This window comes from Telopea speciosissima, chromosome 8, assembly GCF_018873765.1.
Source record: "Telopea speciosissima isolate NSW1024214 ecotype Mountain lineage chromosome 8, Tspe_v1, whole genome shotgun sequence".
Taxonomy (NCBI): domain Eukaryota; kingdom Viridiplantae; phylum Streptophyta; class Magnoliopsida; order Proteales; family Proteaceae; genus Telopea; species Telopea speciosissima.
In genome coordinates this window covers 13661187-13679565 of record NC_057923.1, presented here as the reverse complement: position 1 = coordinate 13679565, position 18379 = coordinate 13661187, and the positions used below count along the sequence as shown (strand labels likewise).

General features: G+C 39.7%; 3 protein-coding genes across 6 annotated transcripts; 2 read left to right on the top strand and 1 right to left on the bottom strand.

The window, feature by feature from the left end:
- The first annotated feature begins 1486 nt into the window (after window positions 1-1486).
- Window positions 1487-2582, top strand: LOC122672148 (U-box domain-containing protein 33-like). Its single transcript, XM_043869648.1, has 4 exons — window positions 1487-1694; window positions 1823-1941; window positions 2023-2138; window positions 2351-2582. Exons 1-4 carry the CDS (start codon window positions 1487-1489, stop codon window positions 2571-2573), a joined length of 666 nt encoding a protein of 221 aa, XP_043725583.1. The 3' UTR covers window positions 2574-2582.
- A 2103-nt stretch (window positions 2583-4685) lies between these two features.
- Window positions 4686-9168, bottom strand: LOC122672143 (serine/threonine-protein kinase D6PKL1-like). Of its 3 annotated transcripts, XM_043869639.1 has the most exons (4): window positions 8940-9168; window positions 8864-8909; window positions 7176-8442; window positions 4686-5697 (listed from the first exon to the last, which is right to left on the bottom strand). In XM_043869639.1, the coding sequence occupies exons 3-4, from the start codon at window positions 8384-8386 to the stop codon at window positions 4821-4823; spliced, it is 2088 nt and encodes a 695-aa protein (XP_043725574.1). In that variant the 5' UTR covers window positions 8387-8442; window positions 8864-8909; window positions 8940-9168; the 3' UTR covers window positions 4686-4820. The 3 variants fall into 3 exon arrangements, with proteins under 3 accessions (XP_043725574.1, XP_043725576.1, XP_043725577.1); XM_043869641.1 differs by lacking the exon at window positions 8864-8909 and having other exon boundaries at window positions 7176-8439; window positions 8968-9168; XM_043869642.1 differs by lacking the exon at window positions 8940-9168 and having other exon boundaries at window positions 7176-8439; window positions 8849-8880.
- A 3908-nt stretch (window positions 9169-13076) lies between these two features.
- LOC122672146 (glycine-rich RNA-binding protein 3, mitochondrial-like) lies at window positions 13077-16780 on the top strand. 2 transcript variants are annotated; one of them, XM_043869646.1, is made up of 7 exons: window positions 13077-13273; window positions 13999-14039; window positions 14137-14300; window positions 14410-14509; window positions 15649-15818; window positions 16204-16562; window positions 16614-16780. In XM_043869646.1, the coding sequence occupies exons 1-7, from the start codon at window positions 13155-13157 to the stop codon at window positions 16768-16770; spliced, it is 1110 nt and encodes a 369-aa protein (XP_043725581.1). In that variant the 5' UTR covers window positions 13077-13154; the 3' UTR covers window positions 16771-16780. The 2 variants fall into 2 exon arrangements, with proteins under 2 accessions (XP_043725581.1, XP_043725580.1); XM_043869645.1 differs by having other exon boundaries at window positions 16204-16780.
- The last annotated feature ends 1599 nt before the right edge of the window (window positions 16781-18379 follow it).

The window sequence follows — 18379 nt, the reverse complement described above, 5'->3', positions numbered from 1 at the left end:
TTCCAACCTCCTTTATTAGAGGAACTTGGGAAAATAGACTGCCCAGGAAATGGAGCGCCCCCACCCCACAACCCCACGCCAAAAAACAAAAAGAAGACTTTGAGCACAACGCAAAAGGAAAGATCAATCTTACCAAAAAAAAAAAAGAAAAGGAAAGATCAATAATATTGTACTGATTCCTAGTCATAGATACGTATCATTTCGAATTTCCAACCGCATATGCCATTAATTCCACACATGAACGCATGGCTTGCAATACTATTATGACACTAAAAATCTGAAATGTAGGAATCACAAGTGAAGCCGTCATAGTCATAGCCCTTTTGCTTTTAGTGGTGATGGTACTTTCCAACCAACCATTACAGCGAAATGTGCCAAAAAATTAGGATAAAGTTACACTTTTCTGTGCTGAAAATTAGTGATGGATTTAATACTCCATTGGTGAAAGGGAAACCAATATCTGCCACAGTAGGGGCAAATATGTCATTTTATAAAAGGGAGGAGAAAGATAGATTAACTTTACACTATGTAGTCCGACAGCGTTCGTCATGCTTACTTATATATTGGATTAAGGGAAAAAAATCCCATCCATAGGACCACGCAAAATAACTGCCCCACCCACTAAAAAGAAAATATCTCACCTTGTGCGCCCACTTATTGGCCCTGTGGTTGAGCAGGAGCCACATAGCCTAGCAGCGATCTACTACTCTTGGATTAATTATAAGGATCGGGTTCTATTTTGCTCTTACTTCTTACTTGACCCATAATTTAGGGAAGCAGTTTTCTGCCTGGGAGTGTGACCTACACCAGCACTCCCATCTGTCTATCTCTCTCATCCTTAAAACAAAGAGGCAGAAGTGTCTTTTCAAATGGAGAGGAGAGAGATAGATTCATTGGAGTGCTCATGGGAGTGCTGACGTAGGCCACACTCTCCGATACAGGTTTTTTTTTCCCAGAATTTAACTGTGGTATATAAAACTATGGGAGCAAGATTTCATGGCCTGGTCCAATCACACCAAAAGATGCACCTAATACTTGTCATATGCTATTTGTAAGTTTCTGAAGCTCCTGATTCCAACAAATGGAATAAGTAAGAAATAGGAGAATACACAACTTCAACGGGCTTACGGCTTTCCCTTTAGACACAGTCCGGGTCAAAGTAGTTAATGTAACACTGTTAAGTTTATAACTCAAAAAGGGATTAATGGAGAGTACCTTAAGTGGTCCACACTCCATTTGTTACAGGTCGTCTCATATACTCATCCACTAGTGTTAAGGAGTTTAAAGAGGACAAAAACGAATCTCCTTTCTTTTCTTTTCATGTGTAGTTTTCTTTCAGCACTTTGGAGCAACGACTTCCAACTCTCTTGACATGCTAAGACGATAAAAAAGCAGAAACTGTAAACCTCTCTCTCTCTCTCTCTACCTCTCTTCCTCTTTGCCTGTGAATATGAAGAGACACAGAAAGAGAGAGAGAGAGAGAGAGATGGCAGAAGAAATCATTGAGATAGGAGATAACAGTGAGAGTAGCACAAGTAGCAGAGATGGAGGAGGAGAGGCTAAGGATGTATATGTCGCAGTTGGCCAAGACGACCTTGATGTCTTGACATGGGCACTTGATCATGCTCTTGGACCTGGAAGTTGTGTATACCTTGTCCATGTTTTCCCTCCTATTCATTACATCCCCACACCTGGTAAGCTTTCCTTGGATTTCATCTTCTAGTTCCAGCATCTCTGTTTGTCCTCTTTAAAATAACTCCTTAACACTGCGAGACTCCTAACGAACATGGCTGTTTGTGGACTTTGTGCTGTTTTTTGTTAGTTGGGAGGCTATCAAGGAGCCAACTCAGTCAAGAACAACTGAGGCCTTATATCCAGGAAGAGAATACGCGGAGGCGAAACCTCTTGCAGAAATATATTACCCTTTGCAGCCAAGCAAAGGTAACCAACCACTCTATTGATTTGCAAACTCTGCATGTCTTAGAACTGATTCTGATCTTTTCTCACCATTAATTGTCTCAGGTGGCCGTAGATACAATACTTATAGAGAGTGATTTCACGGCCAAGGCAATCTTGGAACTTATTCCTGTTCTCAATATTACCTCCCTTATTATGGGAACGAAACGGCTGCCCTCTAGGTAACAACTATATCATCAAACTATACCAGAAATTTATGAATCTATAATCTTTACATTGTTATATTGGTAAAGTCTAGCTTGGATTTAGAGAATTTACCACTCCATAGTTTTTAGCAATTAAAGTTTACTGAGTTCCTCCGGCAAATAAAGTTTACTGAGTTCCTGTGTCTTTGCATCAGCAATTTTCTTTCTAAGCCTCAGTCATTGTGCAGGAGATTGAGGAAGGGACTGGGCAAAGGAGAATTTGTCAAGAAGAATGCTCCAGACTTCTGTGAGGTTGTCATTGTTTGTGATGGCAAAAAGGTTGTAGATAGGCAACAGAGGAGTGGATTAGAACCTTCTTCACCAGCATCAAGTAGCCGGAGACCAGAAATAGAACGACACCCAGAGCGGCACTTCTTTGAATGTGTTTGCTTTTCAGGGAAATTCAATTGAGTTCTATGTTACCTGGATTTACTGCAAGCACATCTGCTAAATGCTCTCTTTCTCTGTATAACTGAGACACAAAGACGGGTTAAGAATGGATTACACAAATTTCCTCATGATAACTGAGACACAAAGACTAATTCTGTTATCAGTGTTCTTGAGGGACTCATTTGAGGTTACTCTAACAACCTGAACTTTCTTTTTGGATAGGAAAGATGATTAATTGCTGGTTTGTTAGGGGCTGGTTTGTTAGGGGCGAGGTTGAATGTGGAACTGGAAAACAACTTACAGACATTAAAGATTTAGCAAGCATAGATAAAATGTAGGGATCCCTTCGTCAATTACTCCTAATAAAATGTCTATAATCCTCCCCATGAAATGTAGGACTCGTTTTCTCTTCACCAATCCCCTCACCATGGACATCAAAAACCTTTGGTTTCTCTTCGGTTGAGCTCTGGCATTCTTTTATCACATAGAATACCGTGCACCTCTCCTTTCCTAAAGTATATGACCTCTTCCTGCAATGACTAAATACTTAATTATTATCATCTGAGACGAAGAAAGTAGAAAAGATACACTCCAATAATCCATGGAAGCTTAGCATTTGCATGGAAGACCAAGTAGCTCAGGCTGGTAAATAGGATCTGTCAAGAGTTGTTCTTTGAGAGGGCCATTCGTACCATATTCAAAAAGTCCCAATGCAATTAAGAACGTCGAGTGCTTGAATCATGTTGGCCAACCCATAGACATTACACTTGTGTGTTTGTCTTCAAATGGTAACAGGAGAAATAGTGTGGGATATGTTCAGGTACGGTTTAGTCTTGCATGAGAATACAATTACAGCTACAGGAACACAGGTAAACCTCCTGGACATAATTGGTATAAGATAAAAGGACACGTTCTATATGTGTTTAAAAAAAAGGTTAAAAGAGAAGAGTTACAATTAGTTTTCCACAACTTTTAGGTCCAAGAAGATAATCCCCTTTTTTTTCGAGGGAATTTTCTAGACACGCATGTCTAGATGGTATCACTAAATGTGCATGGTTATAGCTCTGGATAAATGGAACACAGAATGCAGGTCGGCTAAGAACAGGAAGAAGGAGATAACTGGAGATGCAGAGAGATCACAGGCGAAAGCGAGGGAGAGAGTTGCAGGAGAGATTGGACAACTGTAACCCTTCCCCATCAAGAGATACCATCCAGAGAATCTTGAATAATTTTTTTCCTTTCTTAAAAAAAAAGGTAAAACAGGTATTATAGACAAAATTTCGATGTTTCAGAGACTACCTAATCAATGAGATTTCAACCCTTCCTCTGGGACCTTGATTAGGTCCAGAGATCTTCAATGGTCTAGAATGGCTCTGTATCAAATCATAGAAAGGCTAGGTTATCCTTTTTGAGAGGTGAAACAAAGAATGGGAAACCCTTTTTGATGCTACTGGTAAATGAAAGACGACAATCAGTGTAGAAACTCCTCCCCTACCCACACTTCCCTGGGCATAAAATCTTTGTGCCTTGAGAAGAGGATATTATGTCAAAGGCTCTTAATAATAATGGTTCTTGTCTTAGCATAGGAGCAGCAAACAAAAATTGAAGATTTTGCTTCAGAAGACCATTATCATGTGATTAGAAATAATCACATGCTAACATACTAGTGGTCTAGTGTAGCAGACACACAGGATGCTATATTTGCATTGAACCAACTATACCTTGACATTTATCCTAGCTCATAAGGCATAGAACTAATTTTCCAGTTGCAGAAACAAGTGGGAATATTGATAGTAGATACACAACGCAACTCAGTATTGTGTGGTTAGTATTAAGTGCTGCAGCAAACGATTTAGAAGTTATAAAAAATGATAGAAAAGAAAAGGACCCCGACACAATGTTCTCCACAATATTTTCTCCAAATCTTAATATCATGGTACAGTCACTAAATGGCAACCATCCAATACTTGTGTGCTTAATTTTAAATTAATGACAGCATGCAGAAAATCCACATCTATTTGGAAGTAGCATATTCACCAATCCTTTTTTTTTTTGGGTATATGAAGGTTTTTATCGACATAACCTGCAACGTCTTTCTTCATTTTAATGCATTTTTCAGCAGTGTACCATGCCTAGTGAAGCGAAAGATCAATTACACATGACGTTTGGAGGAGCAACAATTTCTGATCTTTGTAGTTGGGAAAAAAGAAGAAGCATATGACAATATCTTACCATGGAAATTGGTACAGAAAGATACAACTACAAGAATCAAAAGAAATCAATATCTAAATAATTACCTGAAGGCTTCATGTCAACCCTCGGCATCTTCTCATTTTTGGGTGCCTGTGGCACATCTGATTTTGCTGGTAAGTTCATCATGAATGGCTTTGGCACCTCTGGCGGACTGGTACACCGGATAAGTGCCCAATTCACACTCTGAAAGAATGGATGTTGCTTAATTTCTGTGGCCCCACGCCTATATGCTAGACGATGTTGTGGCTCTTTCACAAGCAAACCTCTGATCAAGTCCCTTGCAGCAAAGCTCACACTAGGTGACTCTGGAAATCTTAGGGGCTGCCCTACCACATTGAATAGCGTAGCACGGTTGGCTGACCCCTTAAATGGAGTCTTCCCAAACAAAAGCTCATATAGGAAGATACCGAAAGTCCACCAATCTACAGCACTGCCATGTCCTTCTCCTTTGATTATCTCTGGAGCCAAGTACTCATGCGTACCTACAAAGGACATTGACCGAGCACTTGTAGGTTCTGCCATAAGCTCTGGGAGTGGACTCACTTGATTATAGACTTCATTCTTTGGTTTTGTCTTCTTTTCTTTCTTGGACTTGCTTGATAGGAAGCGTGGTACAAAACATGCTGGTTGTATGCAGGATGGCTGAATTATGCAAGTTGGTTCAATGCAAGAAGGCTGAACACAGTAACCAGAGTTCTTTCCTGAGTTCATGTCTGTGTTTGAGGACTTCACAAGAGTTGGGCAAACTGCACATCTTAGAGATAGATCAAAATCTGAAAGCATAATATGGCCATCATCCCTCACTAAAACATTCTCTGGTTTAAGGTCTCTGTAAATGATCCCAAGCATGTGAAGGTACTCCAAAGCCAGTAGAACCTCTGCCACAAAAAATCTGCACGATCATGATTGCAAGATTAGAAAACTAAAAGAAAGTCAATACTTCCTGTTCTACTCGATCCTTCAAAAATAAATTTCCATGTAACAAATCACCACCATTGCTTGTGAAAACCAAAAAGCATGACATTGTGCAGGTTCAACTCAATAAAGATTTCGCTTTCTTTAGGCAATATACACATTATCTGATATCTATTGTACACATTCATCTGTTTGCTACCGTTTCTCCTAAAAGCTCGAACTGTTAGGGAAGGGCTGCGTATTTGTATGCATCAACACTCTCCCGCATGTGCATACCAAGATTTCATGGTCCTTGCACGTGGAGTCCACACGGCGCTGAAGGAGAAGAAATGCCAGGAAAACTCTTCCAATGTACTTTCCAGGAGTCGAACACTCAACCTCCCTGCTGTGATACCATGTTCACTACCGTTTCTCATAAAAGCTCTAACTGTTAGGGAAGGGCAGTGTAATTGTAACATCAACATCATCATGCAGCAATGTACCCATTAGGAACATGACTGTTTTATGATGCTTGCCTTGAAGGGGTCATAAAGAAAAGGTAGAATTTAAGAGAGAAGAGGATTAAAGCAGATTCCAAGGGCAAAGTTCCAGAAAATTTTACTCATCTACAAACTGGAATTTATGACTTTTGCGAGTACAGTCTAATCAGGTAATTACCATGAATCACCAATAAAGGAACCGAAATTCAATCAACATATTAAAATAAGGTGTTGATATCCCATATTGTAAGTATCAGAGAATAGAGGATGATAATATGGGACTATTATTTAAAGCCTTTACAGAATTATAAAGTAAGCAACATGCAGAAATTTGGAACATGTTTGTAAGGGTTTCTAATGTGGAGTCGAATGACATTAACAATGTTCAGAGATTGCATAACATAGACTAAACCCAAGTTAGCAGGCTCACACAGGAAGCAATGTAAAAGAATTAGCAGAAAGGTAATTGACATCAGACAGTTAGGAGGGATAAAGAAGTAAATGTAGTAGATACTTTTCAGAAATTAATTTTTAGAGGAAGTTTTGCCCCTAGCAAAGGGAAGAACAAGGTAAAGATTGTACCAGCTTCATATATTGCATAAATTTCAGGATTGCAGTGGAACCTTAATGTCTTATGTGATATAAATTGTCATGAATAATCCAAATTAGCAGGCTATAGATGTTCCAATTATATTACAATCTCATTTCCTGAGGGTTCATGGTAGCAGAAAGTTATTCTTCCTTTTCCATCACATGCAAAGACAGATGAAGGACCTTCAAAACTAGCAAAACTCTGTCAGGATAGAATTGATTCAGATTTACATGTTTGCAATACACGCCTCTTCAGCAAAGAGCCACATGATTAGAGAATCATTTCATTAAGCAATGACCGCTTTTATTTGCTTCAAGAGATTTCTGTTACTTTACCAGCAAAAAGATAGAATTATTATAAAAAAATGAAAACTTTGAATTATACCTAGCTGCATGCTCTGGAAAATATTTCCCTGGTTGTCTCTGCCGAAGTGCATGCAAGTCACCTCCAGGACAGAACTCCATGACCAAGCAGGAAATTTTTTCCGTCTCAAAGTGTGTATACAAAGTGGGCAGGAAAGGATGATCCAGGGACTGCAATATCTCTCTTTCTGTCTGAGCCCGTAGAAGCTTCTTCCTACTCGCTAGTGCTGCTTTATCCATAACCTTTATGGCATAATAACTTCTAGTCCCGCTCAACTCCGATAGGTAAACGCTACCTATATCTCCACAGCCCAACTTATCCAAAATCCTAAAGTGGTTCAACCCCAAATCCTCTCCACGAGATCGAACAGCTTGAATTGCTTCCCATTTCGTATCGTTTGCTTTGTGGGGTTTATTCATTGCACTGTTAAAACTACTTGAGCTGCTCTCCTCACTAACATCACTACCCGTGCTGCCTCTGTATATACTCGTCTTCCTACTCTCCATAATATCACACGAGTTACTAACTTTGGCGCTTCCACTAGATTTCTCCATGCTGCTGACACAGTCACTAACTTCCGTGGCTGCAGAACTGTCCTTGGCATCTGGGTTTTGGATCGCAGTGTGGAAACTATTATCAGGACTTGGGCAGTAACCGACGGGTGATTGAGATGTTAATGGTAGGTCCTGTTCCTCCATACTTAGTTTACTAGGCGCCGAAACGAAATCCATTAGATTCGACGAACAATTACACACACAACTCTCAGGATCGTCAATGGGGTGTTTGACGCACGGTTCTTGCTCCGTGGAAGATTCTTTTAATACATCTTCGGGAAAAGTTGTTTTCACCATTCCGGTAAGACCATCGTTCAGGGCGACGACTGCATGTTGCTCCTTGTCCAATCGGAGACATTTCTTCAAAGAAGCAGGTAACTCTTCCTTTGGCGACTCGTGACGTGGAAGCGTGGGATGGGCAAGAGTGGTCATGCCACAAATAGAGGAGACCCACTCGTCGGTGGACTGCTTTGAAGAACGTGGCGGAGGTTGAACACGGCGAGGATTACCGGGCAAACCTGTAGCAGAAGTCGAATCGTAAGGCTTCGACAAAGAACCTATTCCATCTCCAACCACTTCTCTTGGGTAATTGGGAGCACGCACAGCCGCACCGTAATTGAATTGGCCACTGGGATGTTCCGGGCGAAAGGTGGTCGATACGTCCGAAGTCGTAGCCATCAATCGAAGTAAACTCAAACTGTCTTCCGACCGGAGGACTCAATACACGGATTCTTCTGGGCAAAACCATTCCAACACAAGAATTCAGATCAAACACATTAAATCAAATCAAAGATTCTCCCCAAAATTTAATTCTTTGAAATCGGAGAGAGTCGTTACAAACGCCACCAACTGAGACAGTGAAGTAAAATCCCGAAGATTACGAGACCAAAAGAAGCAAGATTTAGCAAGGATGATGCACAAGAACAATTAAGTGAAAATGGAAACAGAAATTCTCAGTCAAAGAAGACGACCATAAAACTAAACAGAAAAAGGAAAAGAAAAGCAGCAGGAAGAAAGAAATTAAAGCTACCTTCATGGAAAACACCATTTAAGAGCAACTTTAAAGAAAACCGAGGTAAACAAAGAAGCTCACGAAGGCGAAAAAACAAAAAGAGAAAGAAGCAAAGCAATAGAGATTACCTGATCAGAGCACTGATCACAAAATGCAGAGCGGGCGATCTTTCATGACTAGAAAAGCAATTACACCCTTTAGAGCTCCGAGAGACGGAGAGACAGAGTTTTTGTCGATCTTTTAGTATCTCAGATCCAATCTAAGGAAGCAAAGCTAACTCCAAAGGTCCTGAAATTTGTGTTATTCCGTCGTTTATCGTCTCGGAGTTGAGACTTGAAACGAAGCCAAACTGAATCTCGCTACCAAAGCAACCCGTCTTTTTCTTGGATATTCTCTTCTTCTTCTTCTTCTTTTCGCCTTCTTTTTCCGCTCCTTCCACTTCACTTCTCAGTTACTACTTGCGACTGAAGAAGATATGAGAGAGTGAGAGAGAGATCACTAGGTCGTGAATTCGAGGTGTTTTAATGGAGTTACAGAGGCAATAAGGATTCAGGGAACTGTAAAGAGTAAAATAGCTGAATTGCAATCTATTTCTCGTTTCTCCGTTTCTTTCCAATGGATTGATTGGTAGAAACCGAATCTACGGTACCTAAACAGTCGGGATTGTGGTGTCTAAAAGATTCCGATCCAACATCTCTAAGAGAAGACCAGAGCAAAAAGGACAGGCAAGAGTAAAAACGTTTTAAGGGCTGTGATTTGATTGGATTATGATTTTTCACCAAATCAGATCCACATGAGGATTGAGGAATTACGATTATCCCAAAGTAATTTATCCTTTTTTTTCCTTTCTGGGTTATCGGGGAGTGATGTGGGTCACATGCGTGCACGTGAACAGGAAGGCGTGAATGTTGACTGCTGTCATGGGTTGGCGCAATATAATAACTTTACACTTCCGGCATACCAGCTACGGTAATAGACTCCCGCTAAACACCATTACTTTGGAATCTTTATTTTACCGTGATCATGGTTTTAAAAAAATGGTATCGGACCGATTTGAATCGAAATCGGCTGTAACCGATTCCAATTCTGGACGTTAGGAATCAGGATGAATAGAACTTGCGAGGATAGAAACCAAAACTCTGTGTACACGTGGCAGATTAGACCGGTTTGGTGAAGATAAATCACTCTAATCTTGTGGATAATGGTTGTGTACCCACAAATTGGAATCCTTCCCGAGCTTGAAGGTTATAATAAGCCATAGACAATCCTGATGGGCGATGGAGTTTGTAGTGACTAGAGGGAGACAGGTAGGGACTTGAAAACCCCATCTTCTGTTTTTTTATTATTATTGAAATGAAAAATAAAATAAAATTAAAAGGAATAAAATAATAAACTGTTTTTTTTGTTTAGAAAGCAGGGCTATTCATTGGGCAAACAAAGGAAAACAAGATACATAATATAGATAGAGAACATGATAAACGCGAGGTATGGATACACAGTCTCCGAAACCATGGAGTGGAAATTGACCCAGTCTCACATGCCATTGACAGGGTCATCCAGGCTAAGGTTTGGTAGCAGGCTGTAGATACACTAATCTTAAGCATATGCACATTCGTGCCAATAGATGGGCCCCCATGCTCATCGTTGGAGCCTACGCCAATCTGCCCATGCGTCGTCCGGCGACAGGATAAGGATGGTGAAGGTTGAACGGTGGGTGGTGCTACAGAGTCGACGGAAACTTCGGTACCACCAGTACCAGAGTTTGCACCACCTGCAAACACACACACAAAAGAAAATAAAAAAGGAAAACCTCCCGAACATGCCCGATTTCGAAGAAACCTTTCCAAGAGAAAGGTATAGATGACAAATTGGAGGCAGAAAAGCTGGGCCACTCAGGCTAGATTTTGGTGGGCCGCTCAGGCCAGGTTCCAGTGTCGAGGGTGCCGATGCCAACATCGTCGGTGTAATCCGGCTTGAGCCAGAAACCGGTAACATCGATGAGAAGGTTAGGGATGTGGAGGTGGTGGATCCGATCGAGGATGGTGGAGAGGGCATCTGGATGGCAGCAAAACTGGCCTGCTTTAGAGTGAGTGTCAGTCACCGTAGAAGAGACTTAGATGGCTGAGCAAGCGCATCAGCTTCTGGAAAAGGCAGCCACAGATCTTAAAGCCGGTGGAATATCGATTTCAGCTTCTCACACCTAACCCTATTGGATAAATACTTAATAAACCTTATAATAGAACCTAAGAAATCAATCAGTAAAAACAACTATTTTAAGTTTTGAAAATGTGAAATCGACCTAGAATGCATTACTAACACAGTCTTCAAGTCCAAAACATTACTATCTTGAAGGAAATGCTTCAGTTAGTTCTCTCAAACCGGGTTGTGTGTGCTAATCTCCAAGACGAAACAATCCATATGTAGGCCCATCTAGTACACGTTACACACGCTTATTAGGCCTCTATCAGGAATCCTTAGGATGCACCCAATTCCGAAAATGAAGATGGAAACAAGAATTGAAAACTCAGTAGGTAGTTGCATAGCAAAAGAGAGAGAGAGAGATAAATAGATACACTTTCAAGGTAGTCCTTTGAAAAGGTATGCTTAACCTGAATAGGTACACTTATATGGACTTCAATGCTGAGGATTCAATTTCGAGGAAAAGATTTTGAATCACATTACAACACACCCTTTTGTATGATTGTCTTTATGTAAAGACATGTCCAATAAGACACCGCCCATCCGTTTTATCCTTTAAAAATAAGCTCAAGCCCAGCCCATGTGACAAAAAATAAGTCAAGCAAAAAGAATGATCCAAGTTTATATTCCACACCCATGTTCCGTCCAATTAAAGCGAGAGGGTGAATGTCCACGTACGTGAGGATATGTGAACGACTCACAGTCGTTCAGATGGAACATTCCTATATGATAGATTCCATCTGAACAACTGTGAGTTGTTCACATACACTCATGTACTATGTGAAGACCTTGGACCTCGGACACTTGAAAGAAGGGAGAGTCTACCATTTAAGAGTTTACACCTTCATAAAACTATATTTATTAATAAATCTCTCTTCTTCCGTTTTTTTGTAGCGGTAATAAACCTCTCTTCTTACTCATTTTCAAACAAAATGAAACTAAAATTCTCAAAAATAAAATACCCATATTGGAGACAAAAAAAACCAAAGTAATAAAATGTTCTAAGGGGGAAAGATAGGCACAGGAGAGTTGACCTCATGACTTCCATAGATTCTCTCAATCTCTTGATAATTCAGTAATTCATAATTCACTTTTTACCTTCTAAAATTTATCTCTCTCTCTCTCTCTCTCCTCCCTCGACTTCCTCTCTTTCTTCCTAATTTTCTCAAATATCTTCCTTGATTAACGGTTCCCAATTTCCATCACAACCCTAATTGATCCCAATATCATTCACCATGATACAAAAATTTGAACATGTTGTTTTTTAGTTATTAATATTTGTTAATTACTGACTTGGTGATCCACTCAAATCAGTTAGCCACTGAGTGAATCGATCTTCTGAGATTTCATGGCCAATCTCTTTTGTTTGATTAATAGAGAGATGATATGGAAAATTTTAATTGTTGGATAAATAAAAAACCATATGACTTATAACACAATTTTACTTAGGTGACAAGTTATCATAATCATATATATATATATAATATTCTAATGCATATCACCACCACCTTGGTTCGATTTTCGGGCCAACAGGATACTGATTGGGTTTTTGAACCCTGACAATCCATACTTGATGGAACAAGAAATCTGAATTGGTTGAACCAATCAGAACGATCAAAAAATATGATTAGACAAAAACCGAACATTTGTCTAATGGTTCAAGATTTAGGTTTTTGAAATCCGATACAAAATGAAACAAATCGGATCAATTGAAACAAAAAATAATCAAAATCAAATCGAATTGAACAAATAGTGAACCATTTGACACTTGCCTAATGAAGTACAACGGTTTACTATTTGACACTTCACAAATAGTGAACGATTATATTTCACTAGGCATAGTGACGGGGAAGAAAACTCTATATATATAAACTTAAAATCAAACCAAATCAAAACCAACCAAAACTGAATCTCATCTTAACGGTTCGATTTGAACCTGTGGATGACAAAAGCAAATTTGGTCCGACCGAGATATCGTCCAAAGATCATTTCCCTTACATAATAGGTTCGGAGTCGGGATCGGGGCGGGTTCGGGAACCCATTTTATAAAATATATTTGATTTTGTTAGCTAGGGCTACGTTTGGTCCTCTATGCAATTTCTCATCTTCGAAGCTGCCATTCCTCTCTCTTTCTCAGTATCAGTCTCAGACTCTTCAACTTGGAGTCTCACACCTCCGTCGCCGTAAAACGCCCTTTTTCTGATCTGCGGCACTGCCCTTTGACTGGCCAAATCGATGGCCACAGACTTGAAGGCTATGGATGCTTCCCTCGACGATGAAATTAACGAAGTTAAAACTTCTGAGCACACTGAAGACAACAAGTCTCAACCTCATACAGGAAAAGCCAGTCCTGGGTATTTGATTCTCTCTCTCTCTCTCTCTTTGTGCTTCTTCACTCACCTTCACCCTTCCGTTTCTCTCTTCTTCATCTTTTATCTGCTAGTGTATTTTCTTTAAAGTTTTGTTAATAACTGAAGACATGTGTTTCTTTATTAGAGCTCATTTTACCATCTACCTCTTCGTTGGGTACTGCTCATTTTACCATATTGAGGCTCTTTTCTTTGTTGTTGGCGCCATGTTTGTGAAATTTGTTCATGATCTCATGACCTTGTAAAAGATTCACTCTCAAATTCCCTTAACAATGAACGAAACACCCATTTTTCCCTTTTCTTGTTTTCTTATTCTTTTTTTCCAATTATATGTTTCTTGTATGCAAACCCATTTTATTCTTCTATTGTAACTAGAGATATTTCTTGGAAGCATCATTTCTTCGAGGTTTCTTCTCTTATTTTCTTGAATGTACCCAATTGTCGTAGTCTTTCGATTTCTATCGAGTAACTCAACTTACTGGGGAGCCCATCTCTCCAAGTTTGCTTTTTTTGCTTCTGTTTAATAACTGAAGTTATTTCCTGTAGTTCAGTTTTCCTTCTGATGTTTTATTTCTTTACTTATATTTTTTGACCTTTTAAACCTTATTTTCATAGTCATTCCTTATAGCTTTTCTGTTTTTGTCCTTTGGAGATCTTAGTATTACGTGCCCATTGCTCTGTTTCTAATTTTGTTAGATCTTTATTTGCAGGAAGATTTTCATTGGAGGTTTAGCAAAGGAGACAACTCCTGGTTGGTTATTGATCTTATAATATCCAATTTCATCTTACTACCATTTTGGTCTAACATTTCTGGTTTTGTTTTCATTTGTAATTGTGTGTTCCTATAGAACAATTCACCACGCATTTTGGTAAGTATGGTGAAATTACGGATTCTGTCGTGATGAAAGATCGGAGAACAGGGCAACCTCGTGGGTTTGGATTTGTAACTTACGCAAATCCTTCAGTGGTAGATGAAGTCATTCAAGAGACTCATATTATCAACGGGAAACAAGTATGGTTTACTTTTGATTCAAACATCTGGTTTGGTTTTTGTTGTTGTAGCATATTTCAGTTGCTTCATCTTCAGTTGTCTGCTTTGGTGTCCGTGCTGGAAAATTTAGGTTGAAATCAAGCGGACCATACCAAAAGGAGCCATCGACCCTAAGGATTCTAGGACGAAGAAGATCTTTGTTGGTGGAATTCCTACAACTGTGACAGAAGGTGTTTTTCTATTTTTCTTGTCTCAGTTTCTTTATTTTTACTTATGGGACTTTGTTAGCAGAGTTCAATAATGGGAATCAAGTTCATAGAGACTGAGTGCTGCAGATCTGCCCCCCACCCAATCCCACTCCGAGAAATTGAAATATGTCAATTAAGTGGCAGTCTGATTAGCTGAAGTATTTTACCATTTTAGGGCTTGGTGATACTGTATTCAGATTGGTGTATGATGATAATAATCCACTACCCTTGAAGAAAAAATCTGAATTAGATAATAGTTAGCTAGAAATCTGTAAATTGTTTGAAGTTTCTTTTCTTTTCTTTTTGGTTCTACTTTGGGGGGGGGGTTATATCACATCTCTAAGCAAGCTGGGCATAGCTCGGCTGCATTTTGTCTCGTGACTCTTGGGTTGGGCTCGTGTCTCAGTCTTGCTATGAGCCCTAAATAAGAAGCTTGGGCTTGTGTCATTAAGGTTTGTGGGTTGGCCTTGTATAAACTGAAATCTATGCACGATGCAGTAAACAAAACAAAACAAAACAAAAGAAAGAGAAAACAAACAACCACAATGCAAGGATATACGTGGTTTGGCAAGGTGCTTACATCCACGGTGAGATGAGAGTGCCGAGATGAGAGTGTCTTCACTAGCAATGGAGAAAAGGGTTACAAGCTCTCTTCCTCACGCCTCTCTGTTTACAAGAATTCCCCGTAATCCTAATAACCCTATCACTACCAATTTAAAGTTAAAATACAAAGAGATACGGGCTTTTGACGGCCCTTCGGAGGTGGCCCATAACCCAAACCACAGAATACAAGACATCAACCCTCAACAGACCTTTTTCTGGTTATCTAAACTTGGTTGCAGTTTGACCTAGACAGACCAGAAGACTGCTAGTCCATAAGCCCTATATAAGTATGTAATTCTGTCATGCGTTTAGTGACTGAGCCATGCCAAGCTTGAACAAGAAAGGCATGTTCAGCTTATGTACTGGGCTTTGAGGGTCTAGGTTGGTTTGTGAGCTGCAAACTTGAACTCAGGCTTATGTCATGGTGGGCCATGCAAGCTTGGCTTGTTGACATCCTGATTAGTTGATTTGTATTTCTAATTCCAGGTATTAATGTTTTCTTGCCTTGAATGGTGCAGATGAGTTTAAGGACTTCTTTGCAAAGTTTGGAGAGGTGAAGGAGCACCAGATCATGCGGGACCATGCCACCAGCCGTTCTCGTGGCTTTGGATTTATTACTTTTGACACTGAACAAGCTGTTGATGATCTCTTGGCTGAGGGGAATAAGCTTGACCTAGCTGGAGCTCAGGTGAGTGCAGAGCCTACTGGAAAGATAATCTGAATCTGTTGCTTCACTGTTTCTATGATGTTGTTGGTCAGAAAGATAATGAATTCTCTAACATCTTCTTTCACACGGTTTGGCCAAAAAAAAAAAAAAAAAAATTGGTCCAATTTATGCTCTTCAACTTGATTTGTTTGTGAAGAGGGTTATGCAAGAAAACTTGTTTCACTTGAGTTAATTATCCATCCATGACTGATGTTGCTTTTAGTAGAATATCAGCCTTTTCTTTGCTGATAACTTATCATGAAAAATGGTCCTTCCATTTTATTTTCATATCCCTGCATTGTGACAGAGTCCTGTGGATGGTTTTTGAAGAATAACAATCTAGGTTGACACTTCTCTTTTGTTGTAGGTGGAAATCAAGAAGGCTGAACCAAAGAAAGCCTCAAACCTGCCTCCATCACTACCCAAGCGTTTTAATGATCCTAGGCCCACTTTTGGTGGTGGTTTTGGGGATGATTATGGTGGCTTTGGTGTTGGCACTGGTGGCTTTGGTGCTAGTTCTTATAGGTCAGGAAGGGGTTATGGGGGTAGACCTGGTGCATTTGGTGGATATAGTGGGTCTGAGTTTGGTGGTGGGTATGGAGGATATGGTGGTAGTGGCTTAGGGTCTTATAGGGGAGATCCCTCCCTAGGATACTCTGGCCGCTATGGTGGAGGCTTTGGTAGAGATTATGATTTAGTAGGTGGTTATGGTGGTGCAACTGATGGGTATGGACGATATGGAAGTGCCAGTGGTGGTTATGGTAGTGCAGCTGATAGTTATGGACGATATGGAAGTGCCAGTGGTGGCTATGGCAGTGCTTATGATGCCAGCCTTGATGGTGGTTATGGAGGTAGTGGTGGAGGCTCATTGTATGGGAATAGAGGGACTTATGGAGGTAGTGGGAGTGGCAGATACAATCCTTATGCAAGGTAGCTGAGGACCATGAAACAAGGCCTTTGTGATCATACAGTGCAAGATTAAATTTTCAATCTGTAGCCTCAAGCAATTTTACTTCTATGCCTTATGGGTGGATACTTTCTTACTCTAAGAGGCCATGAAGCAAGGACGTGGTTGTCTTCAAGTTTGTCTTCAGTCTTGAGGAGAGTTTGTTTCCTTTAAGGGAGAGTTACTTTAGCCATTTCGTTATTGTGCCCCGCTGTTTCTCTCTTCTTTATCAGGACTAATAGGCTGGGCCTTTTTCCAACTGCCATTAATGAAGAAAATAGATGTTTAGCTTTTTTTAATGTTTGGTTTTTTTCATTTCTCCCCCCCCCCTCCTGTGGTAGGTATGTCACTTCTTAATGTTTCAATAGCACCACTTTTCTGGTTTTGGATATTGGAACCTGGAAAATTATATTTTGGACATCTTGTTGGGTTTTAATGGTTGCATGCTTCTAAAGTTCAGTAAAATCAAGTAATCTGGCAATGCACGCCAATATTTAATGTTTCTGCCTAAAAAATACAACTTAAAGAGTACAGCAGAACCTGAATCATTGTTATTTGATTGGCATGGCCGTTAAGTTTCTTGGAAAGATTATGTTCTAAGGGAAAAGAATGTAGTATCTTTAGCATTTCATTAGTGTACTTGACAATTTTTTTTTCAGGGTCACAGGTTGGATATTGTGATATCTGATATTCTATCTCCATTCTTATTGAAACCTGTAAGCATTTTTTTTTTTTAATTTGTTGGTTCTGTTAAACAGTCGATTACATGGGTTTTTTACTTTCTTATTTTGTTGCTAATTAGCAATCTAGGCTGGTGCTTTACTTGTGTTCATGTGATATGCTTGAGGTGCATCCATGGAACTTTGTTACTATTAATCAAAATCAGGACCAGAACCGACCATTGATCTAATTTCGATCCGAATAGGGAAGAATTAACTGTATCCTGCAAAGAGTCGGTAAGTAATTGGAAAAAAGGCCCTAGAAGTACTGGATTATATCAGCCAGAACCAGGATTCACTACGGCCATATTCAGCTGAACCAAACCTGATTCCTTAAACCGTAAAACTAAAAATTCATAAACCCAACTTGTAAGTCCTAAAAACTGGGTTATATCCCACAAAAAGGTTCTGCTGGAAAACAAAACCAAATGAGGGAACATGTTTAGCAGTGTCCCATTCACTGAAGTCAAATCTTCTGCTCTGTATTCCTTCAAAGACTTAAAACTTGATTGTGTACCAAAAGTCCTGAATCCATAATTGTCTACACCTTTAGCCCATGGTATGCTACTTGATTACTTGTCATTTGTTCGTTGAGAAGAGGAGGCAACATACCAATGCTTGATCCTTGGTTTCCAAGGTAACACCAAGGAGTATTGACCATTGGAATAACCAAAGGTATTGGTTCCTCTAAAAAACTTAAAATAAGGAGGGTATCTTCCAAGAGATTATTTCCGAAAAAACCTAGGGCAGATTATGAAATAGAAATAAAAAAATTTGATTCAGTTTTGGTTTTGAAAAGTGAGATTTTATTCAGTTTGGTTTCAATTTTCCCCTACACCAACCGTTTGAACCGAGCCAAATTGAATCAAATATAAATT

Coding starts and splice junctions, on each gene's coding strand:
- LOC122672148 (XM_043869648.1), top strand. CDS start 1,487: ATGGCAGAAGAAATCATTGAGATAGGAGATAACAGTGAGAGTAGCACA. Junction 1,695..1,822: donor TCATTACATCCCCACACCTG/GTAAGCTTTCCT, acceptor GTTTTTTGTTAG/TTGGGAGGCTATCAAGGAGC. Junction 2,139..2,350: donor ACGAAACGGCTGCCCTCTAG/GTAACAACTATA, acceptor GTCATTGTGCAG/GAGATTGAGGAAGGGACTGG.
- LOC122672143 (XM_043869639.1), bottom strand. CDS start 8,386: ATGGCTACGACTTCGGACGTATCGACCACCTTTCGCCCGGAACATCCC. Junction 5,698..7,175: donor TTTCCAGAGCATGCAGCTAG/GTATAATTCAAA, acceptor ATGATCGTGCAG/ATTTTTTGTGGCAGAGGTTC.
- LOC122672146 (XM_043869645.1), top strand. CDS start 13,155: ATGGCCACAGACTTGAAGGCTATGGATGCTTCCCTCGACGATGAAATT. Junction 13,274..13,998: donor ACAGGAAAAGCCAGTCCTGG/GTATTTGATTCT, acceptor CTTTATTTGCAG/GAAGATTTTCATTGGAGGTT. Junction 14,510..15,648: donor TCCTACAACTGTGACAGAAG/GTGTTTTTCTAT, acceptor TGAATGGTGCAG/ATGAGTTTAAGGACTTCTTT.